Here is a 19,629-nt window from a genome sequence, read left to right as displayed (position 1 = left end):
GGATGCTGCCATCCCGACGGGCATGCTCTTGTGGGTTCTAGTGCTGATCCCCTAGCATGGCCTGCTTCTGATGGAAGCCGTGCAACCGTGAAGGGAGCTTTTTCCGTGCTAGGATGAAAGTGAATAATCTCACCCTTCAGAAACTGACCATGCTATCATCTAAAGCAACACCAAGGGCATCCCTACTTCTTTCCAGCCTCTTCCAGATTCCACACTCTCTGGCCTCAGGGGATCTAAAGGAGGCTGTCGGGAGTGTGTCTCCTGAGCACAAGGTGACCTTCACATGCCACCAGTGCAGGGTTCGCTTGTGTTTCACTTTGAGTAGATCCAAGTGGTATGTTCACCAAAACTGAGATATCAGCTACAAGATAAACCATGTCAGCCATCAGGGGAAGGTGCACTTAGAGTTGGTTGTGGGCCAGAGGCCTTCCTGGGGCTGTCACCAGTTGTGGTGATGATGCTCCAGGCAAACTTGGAGTGTTGAATAGAGTCTGTGGTGCATGTTCTAGTATGTATCTGCCTAAGCTATAGGAATTCTTTAATTCTAACACTGCTTTGATCTGTTGTAAAGCATTCAGCTGTCGCTATTGAATGTCATTGATGTCCTTTCTGCTTTGTTGAACAGTCTGTTCTTAGTGTGCCCATAAAGTCACCTGAGGTCCTGGTGCTCCCCTCTCACCTTCTAGGCAGATATAGCCAGGCCTCATGCTAAGCCAGGTGATAGTCAGCTTTCCATAGACATTTATTTGTTTATATTCTGTGTATGAGTGTTTGCCTGCGTGTATGTCTGTATACCATACGTGTGCTTGGTGCCCTTAGAGGCCAGATGAGAGCATTGGATACTTGGGACTGGAGTGATGGGTGGTCTTGAGCTACCATGTGAATTCTGAGAATTGAACCTGAATCCTCTGGAAGAGTAGGAAGTGCTCTTAACTGCTGAGCCAACTCTTCAGTTCACATAGACTTTTCCAAATAAGGTTTTAAAATATATAACTGAAAATTGTATGCAAACTAAGTCCTTTATTGTCACCAGACACATGACTCAAAGATATGTTTGTACACAGGTTACTCCTTTCTGTGGCGTGTGATAGGTTATCCTTCTGTAACTTTGTGGATCATGGCTGTGCTACACTGTCTGAGAGCATCCTCATGTGCACGTACTTCTGTCCTCGTAGGTCTCTGTCCCACCCGGTGCTCTGGATTGCTGGGTATTCCTGAGCTGTCTGGAGGTGTTGCAGAGGATAGAAGGCTGCTGTGACCGGGCACAGATAGACTCCAACATTGCCCACATGGTGGGACTGTGGAGCTATGCAATGGAAAAGGTACCTGCTACTGTGTGAGAAGTGTTTGCATTGTCTCTAAGGGTGCCTGTGTGGCAGGTAGCATGGGCTGTTAAGAGAAATTTAGCTTATTTAGACTAGTTTGGATACTCTCGTGTCCTTACAGTGCATCTGAACACAGCCATGGGTCAGAGTTTCTTAGTTCTTGTCAGCTCCTTTAGCAGATGACAAGTGAGACAGTGTCAGTGTCAGGGGTGGGCAGGTAAAAGTAGGCTGCAGTAGGCAGAAATGCAGGTATGGGCCAGTGTGTGTTGTGGGTGGACTGCAGGGGCAGGGCACAGTGGGGAGGGGTGCACATAGAGCGGTCATTTAAAAAGTGGGGTACAGTTAGCTGAATGACAGAGAGCGGATTTACAACCTCAGCTCTATTCTGGAACTAACCTGAAAAAGGTGTGAGCTTGCAGCAATCCCATAAGGGGTGCTATAAAATTCAGACCATTTAGATAAGAAAGCTAAGTTTTTCCCATGATGAACAGGAGTCAGGATATTTACTACATTTGTGGATTGCCTACTGACTTACAACAAATGAACTCAAACTATGGGTTTCCCTCAACAGCTAAAGTCCTTAGGGTACCTGTGTGGACTTGTGTCGGAAAAGGGCCCCAACTCAGAAGATCTCAACAGAACAGTTGATCTTTTGGCGGGATTAGGGGCTGAGAGACCTGAAACAGGTATGATCACTGCTGGAGCACAGTGGGGGCTGCTGAAGTGAGAGTGCAGTCTGCCAGAGGGGCTCAGAGAGTGTGCGAGTCTGTGGTGCCCGCTCATGAGTCATGTCCTATTTCAGTGTTCGTGGTGCATGTTTCTGGGAAGTCCAGTCTCAGAGAGCAGTTTTCTGGGAGGGTCCTGGGCTGTGTCATAAATTGGAAAGGAATAGACATCATAATCTGGGCCACACTGGTAAAGCTAGTGTTTTTGCGATGCCCGTAAGAGTCAGGTCACCACCCTGAGGTCTGAGAGGGAGTGAACACAAGGGACCATTGTGCTGCTGCCGCGTAAGGATGCTCTACCTTTGTGTTTCAGCCAACACAGCTCAGAGTCCTTACAAGAAACTCCAGGAAGCGCTGTCATCAGTAGAAGCCTTTGAAAAGCACTACTTGGTAAGTGTGGCAAGAGTCCCTCCTCTGTCCACAGAGCCACTCAGCCCTAGCTGGCTTTGTTCTGCATGGCCTTTGGTATTGGATGCACTGGTACTTTAGACCCCTCATTGTTGTGGTAATTTACTTAGTATGCTGGGGGACTCTGTATAAACACTGGGTAACTGATCACATGTTGGTGCCCCTGATGCCATAGTTAGGCACAAGCACAACATTGAAATAATTAAAATTTTACTCAATGTAGGTTTTCCCTTTTACTAAGTAGAATCTGTAAGAACAGATTGTGAATACTCTTCTTTGTGAAAAGTGCCCATTTGTGCTTGGGTGGAGCTATCATGCTGGATTTGAAAGGTTGAATTTGAGTGGTTCCAGGAAGCAGTGGAAGGCAGACCATGAGCTGGGAGCACCTGCAAAAGTGCTGTGTGGGTGGGAAGAGTGCCAGGATGGGTATGCGCAGATGGAAGCAGGGAGGGAGGTAAGTGGGCTACGCTGTGTGAGCCCATGACTGTCTCTCATCACATGCTTCATAACACGTGAACAAGTTGCTGACCATGTATGGAAATTATGGCATGCCATGTGACAGTTTGAAAGTGGATGCAGGGTGAAAGCTGTTTCATCACAGTATCTTGCTGCAGCTTTGGGTAAAGTAAATGTAAGGTGTGCCCTGAAATTTTAAGTACAGGTCTAGAGGGCAGTCTCGGTGGTTGAGAACATGCCCTGCTTGTGCAGAGGACCCAGTTCTCTTCCCGGGACCCATATTGAATGGCCTATCACACGCTCTCCAGGGGCATCCAGTGCTTCTAGCGCCTGCACTCAGGTTTACTCTCCCTCACCTGCATACACATCATGAAAAACATAAAGCCAAAAAACCAAACTCAAGTACATAATTGTGCTCTTTTAACTTCTTCGCAGGACTTGTCCCATGCCACCATTGAGATGTATACAAGCATTGGGAGGATTCGATCTGCCAAGCTCGTTGGAAAAGATCTGGCAGAATTTTACATGTAATTGATGGTGACCTCTTTGATTTTAAACATTTTACACGCATATGAGAAGGTTTATACGTAGAGTGTAAAGTTTGTGTAACTTGGTAGATAGGAACAGGTAGAATCCATTAGCCAGTCCTTGTTTTGACTTTGAGTTTCTTCCAGAACCATATGGGGATGTTTTTGGCTTATTACCGTTTTTACTGATCTTTGACCTACTATACTTAATTAACTCTAATGATACACATCCACATACATGTGCACAAAATCTTGTAATTAACTTTAATAAATAATGAGAAGTATTTCAGAGCCTGCCTTCCAGGTCAGTAAACAGTCGTTGGTCATGTAGTCTTTCTCTAGTGTGTCACAAACCCCCTGGATGCAGGTGGGAGGGGTGAGCTGGGAGTAAGCACAGGAACCTGCTCGTCTGCTGAAGAAGAGCAATCTTAGCCTGGCTTAGTGGGATTCAGCTTCAAAGCTGTGCAGAGAGATAGCAGTTCTAAAGGGGGAGAGAAGGTGTATTCAAAGCCAAGTTTTGAAATCTGTACTTAAAGTAAATTTAGTAGATGAAAACAAAAAAACTGGTGTAGATTGCTAGATCGGGGCTTACAGATGCCTGAGTGGCTCCAGGTATCCCTCACCTACCACCCTCACCTGCTCATTCACGGCGGGGCAGGAGCTATGAGCAGGTTCAAGCAGTCACTCTCCACTTCTGCATTTGGGAGAAACTATATCTCTGAGTGCTGTGAATTTAGTGCACTTGACCACTGCAGAATCCAGAGGCACAGAATCCCAGTGCCAGGCATTGGCCTGCTGTTCAGAACCTGGAGGCTCAGTTTACTTTGGCCACATACTAGCTAAGTGACAGTTGCCTCCTCCTTCTTGTTAGATTCCCCAGACACTGTCTGCTTACTGGAGATTTAGAGTGCTTTCTAGCACTAGAGGTTATGACTGAAGAGGTATGGAAAGTTCTGGACCTTTCAAACAAACAGTGTTTCACAGGAGAACCAAAAGAATCCAGAAAAAAAATGTATTTTGCTAAGTTTAAATTTTACTTTATTTGAGAAACATTTAATTTGGGACTTCTGAATTCTGATTATGTCTGGAGTAGTGGAAATGGGGATTCCTCCCCAAGGATGCCCTGGAGAGCTTGGCAGTATTAGCTTCTGGCTAGCCCAGCATCCTAGCCTCTGGGGAAGGAATGGGAGCCCTGATCTCCTCGAAGTATAACAGGCCCTGGTGAATCTGTGGTGTAAACTTTACTTGGTTTTATTCTGAACATTGGTGTGGCTTCTTTGGAACTAGGAAGGCCTTCTGGTTTTGCTTGTCTAATCTTCGGTGCTCTCAGTCTCTGTAAGCAGCTCGTATCTGCCCAGTCATAGCTGACCTTAGCTCGATGGCTGGGCCATGTAGACTGTTGGCATGAGTCCAGTGTGGTGTGGCAGCATGGCTGTGGCTAGCCACCAGGACTAGGGACATGCCCTTCTCTTTTCCCAGCCATCCCACCTGCCAGTAAGAAAGTGTTCTTCTGCTGACCTTAGCCTAGCTAGGAAGAGTGTACAGTACTCGTGCCAGATGTCTGAGCAGCAGCGTGTTATCAACATGAGTCTACTGCTCGGAATGTACTCTGGCCATCCTTCATGGCTCCTCACAAGAGGTGGTGAAAAGGGCTGTGGGAGGAGCGGATGTGCGAGTGCCAGGGTCTGCCATGCTGGCCCCTGTGGTACCTAACAGACTTGTGTTTGCTACCTTTGCAAGGAAGAAAAGGTCACCCCAGAAGGCAGAAATGTATCTTCAGGGAGCTTTGAAGAATTACCTGGCTGAGGGCTGGGCCCTTCCTGTCACACACACAAGGAAGCAGCTAGCCGAGTGCCAAAAACACCTTGGGCAGATGGAAAAGTATCCTTTGAGTCCAGTGTTGTGAAATAGGAAGTCACTGTCTGATACATGGTGGCGTGGCTCACAGTGAGTGTGCTGGTAGCTCCTGTGGAGCATAGAGCAAGTGTCCACTCTTCTTTAAATCTAACTTTGAGTTTCTAATTTTTTTTTTTTTTTTAAGTGACAGCTCTCCTTTGGGCTGTACTTTGAAGGCAAGAGAGGACATTTGGAGCCCTTTTGCCCACTGTCCTACTCGGGAGGTCCTCACTCCTGGCCCTTAACTCTCCACTCCAGCTACTTGCAGACCAGCAGCCTTCTAGCCAGTGACCATCATCTGACAGAGGAGGAGCGGAAGTACTTCTGTCAGGAGATCCTCAGCTATGCCAGCCAGCAAGAAGACAACCCAGGTGAGACTGGTGGCTAATTATGTGCCTCAGGCGTTTTCCATGCAGTATGGAAAGAGGAGGAGTGAAGCCATAGCGCCTGCCTGTGCACCAGCCCTGGGTCTTTCTCTTTGGTGAACTTGAGTGAGACTTCACCCAGACAGGTTAGCATGCTTCTGTGAAACGGAGGAGTGCTCCAGACTACTTACCACACAAGAGGCATTCCCAGGGACCAAAGGGGTCTGATACCACCTGGGGCCCAGGCTCAGGTCTTTCTGATTTTCTTAAGAATGCTACCATGAATTGCTATAATTTTTATGTTTTATTTTTTGAGACATGTTCTTACTATGTAGTCCTAGCTAGTCTGAAACTCAATATGTAGACCCAGCTGGCCTTGGACTAGAAACAGTCTGCCTGCATCTGCCTCCCAAGTGTTAAGCATGCATTACCACGTGTGTGTGCATGCACACATGTGTACGTGTGTGTTCATGTGTTTTTGGAGACAAGGTTTCCCACTGAACCTGGAGCATGTTGTTTCTGGGCTGGCGGTCAGAGAGCTACTGGACTCTGCCTGTCCGCTCCCAGTGCTGCAGTAGCAAATACGCACCTCCATGCGGCTTTTATGTGGATGCTGAGGATTCAAACTGAGATACACGTGTGCATACACCAAACACTTAACCTACTGAAGAGCCACATATCACTTAATTCTTAGCATACATATTAAACTTGGTTATATGTCCCAGTTCTTTCGTTTGTTTGTTTGGTGGTGGTTGGTTGGTTTGTTTATTTGTGACAGGGTTTCTCTGTGTAGCTTTGGAGCCTGTCCTGGAACTAGCTGTAGACCAGGCTGGCCTTGAACTCACAGAGATCCACCACCCAGCTTCAGTTCTCTTTTAATTTAAAACATTTACTCTCACATCTTGCTTTATTGAGATAGAATTTACATATCATGAATTCCTATTTGAAGCATGCAATTCGGTGGCTTTTAGTGTGTGCACAGATGTGCATATCCACCACCACAGTCCATTCTGTCACCTAGAACAGAGTCCTGTACTTAACCCTTCCAGCCCTGCAGCCCCCAGCCCTGCTTTCTGTAGGCTCCCATTACATGGAGTCTCTCGTGACTGCATTCTTTGACTCAGTGTTTTCAAGGCTCATGGGGTGTGGCATGTATTACTATACCATTTTCTTTTTATTCCCAAAACATTGAGCCAGCTGTCATTCAGACCAATCCACCCTCTGGAATTTGTTCCTGGGTTTCCACCTGGGAGCCTCCAAACTGCAGACTCTGGAAGGTTAGATTAGAGGGATGCACTTGATGTTTTTGTGTAGCCAGATGACACTTGCATAGTTTTGCTCCTTGTGTTTAGTTGACTAAGAGCCCTTTTAAAAAGAGATACTGTGTTCTCTTCAGGCTACCATTGTAAAATGCTGTGGCACAGGGCCTTAATAGCAGGCATTTGTTTCTGAGTTCTGACATAGTAGAGTTATGTTCTGGTGAGAGCTTCTTCCTTGCTGTGTCCTTCCATACAATGCAGAAGACAACAAGCACTTAGCGATGTCTTCCTTTTAATGCCCCTTGACCTCATTTAGTCTAATTACCTCCCAGATACAATATCCCAGTACCCTTGTTCTGGGGGCCAGGGCTTGTTTTATTCATCACAGATGTCCCTGGGTTGGGGTGCATAGATTGGTCAGTCTATAGCAGTTGCTGAGTATGACAGAATCCTCCACAAGGTTCTGGCTCCCGGTTGTGTGATCACCGGCTGCAGAGGTGGATCGCCTCTTCCTTTAACAGAGCCACCTTCCTGATGTTCTCAGCAGCATCAGGATGGTGGTTTGATTTACAGACCCCAGTGTGCCTTCTTGGCTTGCTGCTGTGTGGGGAATGATGGGAGTGAGGGTATTCCTTCCTGCTCCCTGGTCCCTTTGTGTGAATACAATATCCAAAAGTGTCTGCCCGGTCTTCAGCTATGGCAAGTCTGCCTTAACTTGTGGACAGACTTTGGTTGGTTGGTTGGTTTTGGATGGATCAATCCACAGCCGCAGCCATAGCTTCAGCTTCATGACTGCTAAGCATAGTTCCACCAAACCCATCTCCAGACTCTCCTTTGGTTTATCAGTCCTGTTCAGTGGTTCTGTAGTGTTGTACTCTCCCTAAACATCGCCATGGCACTTAGGAGAGGATTCTCACCCATCTTCGTGTCTGCTGAAGATGTCTTCATGCTTTCATGTCCCCTCACATCCCCAAACTATAGGCAGCTGTCCCTCTACTGTCTCCATAGTCTGGCAGATGCCGGGACTAACTTTCAGGGCACAGTGGAGCACTTGGCTTCTTTCCTAGGGATCGTCTAAGAGCTGTTTCGGAGGGTGTTGAGTCCCTGGGGGTGACTCTAGGGACCAGACTGCTGGCCAGTTTTAGTTTGAAATGGAGGGAGCAGCTGTTCTTCACTCTTCCTAAAGTGATAAAGCAGCTGCGGAAATCTTCACCGCTGTTAATTTCCTCATCCACAGAGTTCTGGAAGTGCTGTCTAGTCTGCTTTTGTGATAGAAGAAATGTGGGAGGTTGGGAAGCTTGCAATCTTTGTTCTAAATAAACACTGAGCTGGCAGCACCTTCCAGTGCTAGCAGGAGATGTGGCTCAAGTGTGAGACATGGAGTATGTGTTTGCAGGTCACAAGGTGGTGCTACCCATGCACTCCTTTGCACGGCTAAAGGATCTCCATTTTGACCCTCCCAACGCTGTGGTCCATGCGGGTGGTGTCCTGACAGTGGAGATAACAGTTTGCAGCCAGATGCCTATCCCTGTCCACGTGGACCAGATTGCTGTCAACGTCCACTTTAGTATTGAAAAAAACAACTACCGGAAGACAGCTGAGTGGCTGACCAAGCACAAAACTTCCAATGGGATCATCACCTTCCCAGCCGAAGCCTCCCTGTTCCCTGCATCTCAGAACAGCCTGCCTGCCCTGGAGTTGTCGGAGATGCTGGAGAGAAGCCCTTCTGATAACTCCTTGCACACCACAGGCATTATCTGTAGGAATGTCCACATGCTCCTGAGGAGGCAGGAAAGTGTCTCCTCTCTAGAGGCACCCTCCGGATTGGCCCTGGAGGATGGCGCCCATGTCCTGAAGTGCAGCAGTGTGACTCTGCAGCCAGGAGCCAACAAGATAGAGTTCAGGACCCAGGTATGGGTAGGGCTGGGCTCAGGACATGGCTCTCAAGTTGGTGGAGATGGGGAGGGAGCCTGAGTACACTGTGAGGTCCTCTGTGGCTTCCAGTGTTTTTTCTTTATCCTAGAGAAGATTACACAGTAGTTTGACTGTTGATAAATTTTTGAATGAAGTTCGTTCCTAGTTTTGTTTTGTTTTTATTTTGAGATAGGCTCTTACACTGTAGCCCAGGCTGGTCTGAAGCATGTGACAGTCCTGTCTCAGCCTCTTTACAGGCATGAACCACAATTCCCAGCTACTGAATGAAGTTTTTATGAACATTTTTGGGTTTTTGCTTAGCTTTTTAATTGGCTGGGTTATTGGATTTTCTTAGCTAGTTCCTGTGTGTGTGAAGATATCCCCTTACTTTGTAAGAAGATTTTGAAGGTGACCTGGCCTATAAGCTGTTCCCTTTGAAGGCTGTATGGTGTCGGGACTGTAGACTTTGCTCTGATGGAGCATGCCCTTTTTGTTTGACCTCATACACAGACAAGATCTAAGGAAGGTGTTTTTGCTCCACGTGGGTATGGTCTTCTAGTAGCAATCATCCCTGTTGAATGTCTCACTTAGTACCTTTCCAGACGTGGGCCACAAACAGGTCCTTACCGTGTCTACCTCATCAGAGGCTAATGTTGACTCAGAAGCATCAGTTGCTCAGAAAGGGCTTGAGAGCCAGATGTTTCTTGGAGCAACGTAGGTGCAGATGTGATGGGCAGGGAAGATGGGTGGCATTTGAGTAACAGGACAGCCCGTCTTTATCTTGGGAACTTGTAACACCGAAAGGGTTGTCTTACCAAGTACCTTGTTTTGCCCCTAGGCCAAGGAACCGGGAACATACACACTGCGACAGCTACGGGCCTCGGTGGGCCCTGTGTGGTTTGTCCTTGCACACATCCACCCCATTGTACAGTATGACGTGTACTCTCAGGAGCCTCAGCTGCATGTGGAACCCCTGGCTGGTGAGTGGAGCCGAAAGCCACACAGGAAGCCACCAAGGGTTCGAGGGAGGGTCTCAATACCATCTCTCCCAGCTCCTTGCTCCTCTCCTAGAAAGAGTAGGGGAAATGGCCTGGAAGCCACTGGCTGCAGCTCTGTTCAGTCACTGTCCTGTGATTGTTAGCCACCATGCATAGTAACCATGTGTATCTGAAAGTAAGACACAAAGGTGTTCTGCAGGGAACTTGTACACCTGACTCCCTTTTGGTAGCAGCACAGAGAGTGTATTTCACACTCTAATCGGGTTTCCTCTTTGAAAGTTTTGAGTGGATTTAACTCCACAGCATGACCCTAAGAAACCCAGAGATTCCGACCTGCCGGTATGCTTTCAAAGTAACAGGAGTGGCATTCACAAGACTGCTGCCATGTGGCATGTTCTGGAACGCCAGAGAGGCAAGGTCTTAGACTGGGAAGGCCTTTATTTGCAGCTTTCTGGTGCACATTCAGATGCACACACAGGTGCACACGTGAACACATGCACGTCCTGTCTTTCCATGCAGAGCCCTGGCTGCCTCGAGAGGCCAATACTAGATGCAGTTGCAGATCCTTGACTTGAGCCCTAGCTATGAACCATGATAAACCTCCTATTTAAAACAAAAGGAAAACACAGCAAGGAAAGCTTTTTCCTTTTTTCTTTGTCTGTTAAATCTCCTTAGTTCTTTCTACATCTTCAGTTTTCAGCTTCTCCCCGGGCCACCAGCAGATGTCCTCAGGTGTCATGCGCAGTTGTCCCTAGGGGCTCTTCCTTGGGAACGTATTGGCCACAGCCTGAGCTCTGCTCCTTGGAAGCCCTGGCCCTGTTCCCCTTTATGCTGTGGCCTTGCCTCCCTGTCCTGCCTTTCTTTCTTGTCTCTGGCCCCTCACCCCTCCTCTGCCCTGCCTGATCCTCTACTCCATTCTCCTGAGCAGCTCCAATGCCCACTTCCTTACTCTGTCCTGGAGCTGCCTGTCTGACTTGGTAACTTAGTGAACACTGCAATCTCTCACTGGGGCACCCTCCTCCCTCAGGTTCACGGTGTCCTTTGTTCTCAGGGAAGTTCTGTGACTGGCACTGAGAGGAACAGGTGAGGCAGGAGGGAGAGGTGCCCAGGGCTAATGGGCTTTTAGCGACTCTTTTCACCTCTCCACAGCTCCTACAGCTGCTCTCTGGGGGACAGCGATCCTAACTGCTGTCTTGTTTCATTTAGATAGCCTTTTGGCTGGCATTCCTCAGAAAGTCAAGTTTACTGTCACTACGGGCCATTATGCAGTAAAAAACGGAGACAGCCTCCAGCTCAGCAATGTTGAAGCCATGCTCATCTTGTGCCAGGCTGAGAACAGAGCCGTGGTCTACTCCAACTCAAGAGGTAAGGCAGCCAGGGCTGGCGCACTTGTGTTCAGACTCTTCGGGGACAGAAGACTAGCCAGGCGTCGTGGCCCTGACACTTGCGGCACCTTGTCTTGGCTTCTGAGGTCAGCATTTATAGGTGGCCTGAGCTAGCCTCTGAATGAAGCATACATATAGGGACATATCCTGAGCATGGTGTGTTCATTAGGTGCCAAGTGCTGCCAACCTTGAGTGCAGTGTCGGAGCTGAACCATGTTCCGCAGCGGTGCTTCTCCAGGCCTGTGCACCCCTGCACTAAAGAGCAAAAACTAATCCCTAACTTTCTACTTCTTTTTCCTTGGGGCAGGAGATGGTCTGCTGTAGTGGTATTTCATTTGCATTTTAATAAATACGATCAGAGAGCAAAGCAGCCCCACTGATCAGCCTTACAGACCAGGCATTGGTGACACACACCTTTAATCCCAGTAGCCACATTAGGTTGCCACAGAAACCAGGCGGTAGTGGTGCACACCTTTAATCCCAGTCCTAGAGAGGAATATAAGATGGGAGGGAACGGCTCTCACACACAGTCTTGTTCTGAGATTCCAACAGGCAGGTGGCCATTTCAGATTGAGGTAGAGGTTAGAGCCAGTGGCTGGCTGTTTTGCTTTTCTGACCTTCAGGTTGAACCCCTATCTGCCTCTAGGTTTTTATGAGTCGAGCTACAGTCCGCTATGTGATGGAGCATGCAGCCATGGGGGAGCTGTCCCTGCCTGTCTGCACTTTAAGCAGTGCCTGGCCTGTGAACCTCCTATGGAGCCCTGTCTAGGGTCTTGGATTTTCCTGCCTAGCATTGTCCTCATTCATGTGCACAGGACAGCAGGAGCTTGGCAGTACCTCCCATTATGCCTATTCCCTGCTTGACAGGGGAATGAAACAGAGTCGTGTCTGAGGTGACTTTCTGTCTCCCACAGAAGAGTGTTCCTCTGCTTTGCTCCGGATCCAGTCCTCTGACAAGGTCACAAGCATCGGTCTTCCCACTGCACCTGCATACCATGTGATCGAGTTTGAGCTCGAGGTTCTGTCTTTGCCTTCAGCTCCAGCAGCTGGTGGGGATACCAGTATTCTGGGGACACCAGAGCCCCACAGGAAGCAGAAAGACATGCAGAGGACTGACCATTGCATGGTCACCACAGATCACAAGGTAGAGAGGGTCTTGGGTTGTGCGACTAGGCAGTAGCCTCTGCCTGTCTGGGTAGGAGGAGTGTGGAGCCTGTCCTCCTGTGCTCCCCTGTACACTCATCTGGACTGCAGCCACCATATAAGACATCAAAGCTCTGACTTCACTGCAGCTAGAAAGGAGTCACCATGACACTGGGAGGGAGGGTGGATCCATGCATCCTGTGACCAAGCTGCAGGAGTCTATGTCACACAGACCCAGGGTCAGCTCAGCCAGGGATACTCCATTGAGGTAGGCTCTGGGGCTGGCATTTGTTAAAAGTTACTCAGAGAGATTGTTGCTCTGGTCAAAGGTGTATATGAAATCAGCTCATGGAGTATTGCAAGGTTTGTCCTCCTCCTGTGACACCGGTTCCAATTCTGTGGCCTCTTTTGAGCCTTGTACATTGTGCAGTGTGGGTACAGGAACAGTAGGACAAGTAGGACAGGCCTCGGACAGCAGTCACTTTAAATGCATTGTGGCTTAAGGTATAAGATAGTCAGTCTCTGTAGAAGAGATTTTCCTTCCCAATCTTCAAGTCTGTTGCTGTGATAAAACACCATGACCCAGAGAACTTAAAAAGGAAACCTTGAATTTGTGGCTTACAGTTTCAGAGGGTTAGAATCCATGTCCATCATAGTGGGGAGCTTAGCAACGTGTAGGCAGGCATGGAACTAGAGTAGTGACTGAGAGCTTAGCCTTGATCCACAGGCATGAGACAGAGCTAATTGATATGGTGGGCTTTTAAAACCTCAGAGCCTGCCTCCAGCGACACTGCCTCAACAAGGCCACACCAAGTATTCAAGCACGAGCTTGAGGGGCCATTTGCATTCAAGCCACGGCACAGTCTCTTAAGAGTAGTTAAGAAATTTCTCCCTGCACCCTGTGCAGAGAATGCAGAAGATAAAGATAATGTCTGCTTTAGTGGGAGATGTCGTTTGCACCAGTAGATTTGCCTATTCTGTGTGGGGATAAAAGCAAACTCAAGACCTCTCCTCTCCCGCCCCTAGGAGTGTCTCTCTTGCTCTCTACTGTAGCTCCACTTTGGTCGGCCTTTAGCTAGGTTCTGTCAGACAGGTGAAGTAATTGGATGATTGCTTGCTTTCCAGTGGCTCATGGTTGTGTGAGCCGTAGGACACATGCTGCACAGTGAGGAGCATTTGGACCCCAGATGCATGAGGCACAGGTGGCCTTGCTCTTTCCTGTCAAGATGTCTGTGCTGTGAGCTGAGCTGGTGTTCTAGGACTGTTTCCAATTCTGTCTCCATTTCTTGCTGATTCTGCAGCTCCTTGTTTTCCTTTTCACTTGTTCATATGAAAATATGTCTGATAGAATTTCCTCTTGGGACAGTGATGGCGAACCACAAAAAAGCCACTGTGCAGCTGGGTGGACGGTGATACGGTTGCGCTCTTGGACGGTGGCTTAAAGGTGGCCTCTATTTCTTCACAGGTATCCATTGATTGCCCGTGGTCTATCTACTCCACTGTCATTGCACTGACATTCAGTGTGCCCTTCAGGACCACACACACTCTGCTCTCTGCTGGAACCCGGTAAGGGGGGGATGGGGGCCAGCTCTGCTTCTTCCTCACCCCCCCCCATTGGACAGGGTGCATAGCTTGTCCTTGTATGTCACTGGGGTTTTTACACATTACCAGAGTAGCTCCCTGTGTCATGAGTACCAGGCCGTGTTCCCAGCTTCTCCTCTACCTCACAGCTGATATGTCAGTATAAAGTTTTAGGTGAAATCCAAACCAGATCTTGTTGGGGATGTTCAGTCATACTGTGAACCCCCATTTTGTATTTGCATTTATTAAATAAAATTAACCTTAGGTCAGAAGACTGAACTAGCAATTAGTTGACAGAAAGTGACCATAGAGCATCAGAGAGCATCCAGTAGAGATAGAGACACAGGAAGTAGTAGGGATGGATTTGGAGTGGCATGGGTTTTTCTGTTTTGGTGGAGCTGAAGCATGGATCTTTCGGAGATGCCAGCAAGGAGAGACATTTTGCTTTTTGCTACTCAGCCTCTCTGAGCTCACAGGTTTTCATCCCAACCTTTGAATTTCAAGTCTTACTTATAAATAGAATGATAGAGATTTAGTTAAAGCTCCCTTTAGTGGCAGCTACAAGAGCCAGTGCCTGCGGGAACAGAATTCTCATCAGACTACAACCTTAGTGGCCAGGCCACTCCTAGAGAAGCAGGCTGGTAACTGTGGAGTTGTAGTTGCTGGCTGAAATAGCAGTAGATTAGGGCACAGCCACTGTGCCAAACTTAAAACAACAAGATCTTCAGCTGATTAACAGTCTCTTTCTACCCCCCTCTCTGTTTTAACTACCGACTTTCTGGCAGACTTCAGCGTTCAACTTCTATAAGGTGCTGTGTTTTGGGCTGCCCAGTGCCTTCCCATGGGTTTGTGTAGCTAGCTCTCTACCAGATACCCGCAGGGTAGAGTTTTTGAAGCACTGTCACTTGGGGCCTAGTTCTCAGCTGCTCCATTCGCTGCATAGTGTTCTCACTACACTAGTGTCCCAGCCCCGGATGACTCGGGTGTGCTGGTGTCTTCTGGAAGGAGCCACATTGCCTAGCTGGGCACCCACTCTAGAAGTATCATCAACCCTGGGGGGCGTCTAGAGATGTCAGCAGTGTCGGGCCGTACAGTGTCTGCTCTTCCTGCTTCAGATACTTCCCTCTGACTGTAACAGTCCTCTTTCTCACAGACCGATGGGATTTGGCTAAGTTTTAAGAATGAAATGTTATATGAACAGTATTTTTCTCTTCATGTAACACACATTACATACAAAGGTTGAAACCTCAGTAATCTCTAAAAGAATATGGCTGCTTCATTTAAAGCAGCTAAAAAAAAGAAACAGCTGTAATTATGCCTGTCTTGTTACTGTGAACAAAGCAACTTCAGGAAGGGTTTACTTGGGTCGTAGTTCTGGGGACACAGTCCAGCATAGCAGGGAAGGGGTGGCAGCAGAGCAGTGGGCAGCTCCTTGTCTTGTGTCACAGTCAGGAAGCAGAGACGTGGGTGTCGGTGCTCCACTTGCTTTTTCCTGTTTATTCAGGCTGGGATGCCAGCCATAGAGGGGTGCCGCTCTAGTGAGGGTGGGACTTCACCTCAGTTAACCTGATCTAGACACCCATCTTAGACATGCACAGAGATTTGTTTCCATGGTGATTCTAAGTCTTTATTAAAAGACTTGCTTTTCAGTGTTCTCCAGATAGCAGAAGTGAGCAGGGAAGGCCTGAAGTGGGAAAGGGTAGTCAGGCTTCCCCACAAGAAACCTACTGGCCCTTAGGTACTGCACACAGTACCACACATCGGATCAACTTCCTCAGATCCGTTTCTCACAGGCTTCCTGTTTAAAAGATTAGTTATTTATTCCGACATCTTTAACTGTGTTCCAAAATGAAAGAGTTGACACCACACACTCTTCCTTCGTCTGTCATGATTCCCTCGGACAGGGTCTCCCTTTTGCATAGTCGAGACCCGGGTAAGAGCCCTAGTGACGCACTCTGTTTCTGTGCTCTAGGAAATACGTGCAGGTCCGTGTCCAGAACCTGTCAGAGCTGGACTTTGAGCTGTCAGATAGTAAGCTGGAAGACATGGGTCATGCTGTCGACCTGAGGCTGACGCCCCTGAACACGCAGTCTCAGCAGGTAACTGCTCTGGTCTGAGCGCCATATTCTCAGCAGGTCAGGGAAGGAGACCAGGGGGACTAACTGCAGCTGAGCAGAGCCTGATGCTGATTGGATAAGCTTTGGGCAGGAAGGAGGGCCTGGGTCAGAGCTGCAGTACCGTGTGCTGTGTAGCCCACCTGTCCCCTCAGCCTTCTAAGCCCACCTGCGGGACATATATACATATGTATGTATGTATGTATGTATGTATGTATGTAATATATATGTTGCTATGAGAAGCTCACAACTGGGCCCTCACTTCCTGGCATTTTTTGCACTTTCCTGTATACTTTTGGACAGTCAGTGTTGCTGGCTTTGACCATTGTTCCATCTCTGTTGAACCTGTCCCTGAGCCTGTAGGTGTGGCCCCTGGTGTTTAGGCTATGTGTCTGGCTAGACTTGTTCCTAAGTTACTTTATGTTAATAGGAAGTGATTGACATGGATGCAAACTGGGTGACAGTCATATTAACCTTCTGTCGCTGTGCTACAGTCCTTGAGAGGAAAGAAGGCTTCTTTGGTTCCTGGTTCCAGAGGTTCTAGTTCATGGTCACTTTGCCTGGTTGCTTTCGGTCCTGTGCGGAGGCAGTCCATCATGGGGGGGAGAGCGTGGTAGAGCAGAGCTGCTGTTGCCCTGGCCTTATGGGAACCAGAGAGAGAGAGAGGAGAGAGAGAGGAAGGGAGGCAGGGCCCAAATGTTTTCTTCATATCCTTCCTCAACTACTAGCCCACCTCCTGAAGTTTCTACCACTTCCAGGAAGTGCCACTGGTCCGGCTTTGACAGTGGCATTAATGTCCCATTATGGAGCCATTTGGGAGCTTGCTGTGTACTAATCATGATTCTGAAAGCTCCTTTTCATGCTCGCTGATGCTGTGAAGCTTATGTAGTCATAAGGCAGAGTTCTTTTACCAGCCAGGGGCCAGGCTCTGTGTCAGACCAGGCAGGCAGGACTGAGACATGGTAGGTGCTGCTAAATCACAGGAACCCACAGGCTCACAGAAGACTGCCTGACACGTGCCCCTTTGCATAAAGCGAAAGGCCTATGTCCTCCCCAGGGCTCCCAGAACTGTGACCAAAGTTGTGCTTCTCATTACAGCTTATTCACAGCAAGCAGTCCGTGTTCTTTGTCTGGGAGTTGACGTGGACTCAGGAACCTCCCCCTCCTCTGCACTGCCGGTTCTCTGTGGGATTTTCCCCAGCTTCTGAAGAGCGTCTGACTGTCTCCTTGAAGCCCTACACTTACGAATTCCAAGTGGAGAACTTTTTTGTATGTAATCTATTATTGGGAAAGGAGGTTGGGATGGAAGTATGGGCACTTCATGTTCTTGATACTCCAGAGGTTCAGGTGGATTCTTTCAATATGCTGGAGCCACAGCTCAGGGAAGGCTGTGACCTCTGAGCAGCTAAGCCCATGCCTGTCCACTTTGTGGTACGTGTCCTTCCTGGGGTGCACCTGCTCCTGATAATACGATGGTCTGTGGCCTTGACCCCTAGCCTTCTCATGCTGTCCTAACAATCTGGAATACATGTTAGAGTCATTTCATCTCTGTCCTGAGCTCCTGCTCCAAGCCTCTGCTTTCAAACACAAAACAAGGAAGTGTTACAGGAGAAAGTTAATTACTTTCTCCTAATCTGCCTCTTGTTTGAGTGTGCTGCTTTGAATGGCCGTGAGCTGGGCACACAAGCCTGGTTGGGTTTGGTTAAGTCAGCTCAGTTCCTTGACTTTGTGCTAGACAGATAGAAAGGCATTTGTGTTTATAGTTCTTGACACTAACCATTTTTATTTTCTACCTCCCTCTAACAAAATCAGTCTAATTATTTTGAAGCCCATATTTTCAACTCTGTACATTAGCCATCGAGTTAAATACAGCCAGTGTTGTGGCTTGTTTTTATGTAGTACCAACACACAGCTCCGATATGTGACGATCAGCAGTCAGGAATCACTGCTGTGGAGGAGTCTGTCTGGCTTCTGTTACCACTGTGTCTTTTCCCTTCCTCTCACACCAGTTCAGGGGTCCTGCAAGCTGAGAACCAGGTTCCTCCTGAACAGTTGTAGTCACGGGCCTTTGGTGGGCTGCTTTCTTAACTATGTTCTTGAGACTGAAAGTCAGTCAGGACCTTTGTGTGGGAAGCTGTTGAGGTGTCTCTATGTGTGACAGTGCTCAGCATGTGCCTTCCACATGTCCTAACACTCGGTTATGTGGCCGTTTTTCAGAGCTTGTTAGGGAATACTTTGTGTTCCAAAAGTGCCTCTCTCTACTCATCCATGGCTACTCCTCATTTCCTCCTTACCCAGGTGAATCTGTAAGCTACAGGCAGGTCTGTCTGTGGACCTACACCTCCTCAGAGTTTCCCACCCTGATACCGTGTGACATGTGATTAGCATCCTTTATTTGACAGTGTTCTCAAAGCTCGTCCATTTGGAAGCACATGTCAGGACTTTGTTCCTTTTGCTACATGCTATTTCACGCATTATCAGTGGCCAGAATCTTCCTCTTGATAATGTGCTCCTGCGACAATGATGCTAGGGAAATCCACACACGAGTTCTTCTGTGGACACACACAGGACACGTAACTGGTTCTCTGGAATAAATACCCCCAAGTGGAGTTGGGTCACAGTGTAACTCTGGGTAGGCTTTTGAGAAGCAGGACTCCAGCAGCTCTCTGGGGGTCCAGGGGTTGCACCTCACAGCACTGCAGCTGCTGGCTCCTTAGTCAAGACCATCCCGAAGAGGTTGCAGAGTGTTTGGGGGGTGAGGTGGGAAGATTCCCAAGAGGCCAAGTGGTATGTGCTTTTGTAGTTACAGGTCATCTAGAGAGATGCTGGCTTGAATCCTTTGTTCACTTACATTAGATTGTAAGTTCTTGGTATATCTCAGGTGTCTGTCCGTTACTGTATATAACTTGTAAACATGTACCCCTTCCATAGTTAACATTCACTTGCTTGACGATATCCATGGAAGCATAGAAGTGTTTGCTTTTGATGAAATCTAATTTTTCTCCCTTCATCACTTGAATCTCTGGTTTCAGATCTAAGAATCTATCACCAAAGTCAAGGTCAGAAAGGTTTCTAAGGGCTTGATAGTCTTGGTGCTTGTGTTTACATTTTGTCTGAGCAATTCTGTTCTGTGACTCATCAGTTGTCCCTATGTTCCCACAGAATATGCCTGTGACTGGTAGTTTTGTACTGGAAAAGCCTGGTTCTAGTCACAGACTTGTAGAGTCAGCAGTCCAGTGACAGAGACTGGTGCTGACACCTCTCGGGAGTGAGCTCCTCCTGCAGCCATTTACTTTTCTCCAGAAACCAGTGCGAGAGGATAACTTGAGATCAACTCCACTGCCACCGTAGATGGCACCTTTGAACCTTTAGGAAATGTGTCCTCTGCTAGGCTCAAAACTCATTCCACCTAGTGTATCCAACTAATACCTGGTGTAGGATGTGTGAATGGGTAACCTTGTATCTCTGCTGAACACCCAGAGCTGGCCTGTGTGGATGGACTACTCAGCATTCTGCAGCACCCCTGCCCCCCA

General features: G+C 48.1%; 1 protein-coding gene across 3 annotated transcripts in view; it reads left to right on the top strand.

Annotated features, from left to right (window-relative positions):
• Positions 1-19,629, top strand: part of Trappc10 (trafficking protein particle complex subunit 10) — a 60,918-nt gene that overhangs the window by 33,515 nt on the left and 7,774 nt on the right. For all 3 annotated transcript variants that reach the window (XM_057794760.1, XM_057794759.1, XM_057794761.1), the window contains 13 exons: positions 1,176-1,322; positions 1,897-2,011; positions 2,364-2,440; positions 3,350-3,441; positions 5,182-5,322; positions 5,596-5,708; positions 8,358-8,872; positions 9,714-9,855; positions 11,080-11,238; positions 12,173-12,402; positions 13,867-13,967; positions 15,955-16,081; positions 17,195-17,365. In XM_057794760.1, coding sequence (XP_057650743.1) covers positions 1,176-1,322; positions 1,897-2,011; positions 2,364-2,440; positions 3,350-3,441; positions 5,182-5,322; positions 5,596-5,708; positions 8,358-8,872; positions 9,714-9,855; positions 11,080-11,238; positions 12,173-12,402; positions 13,867-13,967; positions 15,955-16,081; positions 17,195-17,365 — 2,130 coding nt within the window. The remainder of the gene's footprint in view (positions 1-1,175; positions 1,323-1,896; positions 2,012-2,363; positions 2,441-3,349; positions 3,442-5,181; positions 5,323-5,595; positions 5,709-8,357; positions 8,873-9,713; positions 9,856-11,079; positions 11,239-12,172; positions 12,403-13,866; positions 13,968-15,954; positions 16,082-17,194; positions 17,366-19,629) is intronic.

Source organism: Chionomys nivalis, chromosome 19, assembly GCF_950005125.1.
Source record: "Chionomys nivalis chromosome 19, mChiNiv1.1, whole genome shotgun sequence".
NCBI classification, from domain to species: Eukaryota; Metazoa; Chordata; class Mammalia; order Rodentia; family Cricetidae; genus Chionomys; species Chionomys nivalis.
Note: the sequence above shows the minus strand (reverse complement) of the source record. Positions and strands in the feature narration are given on the sequence as shown.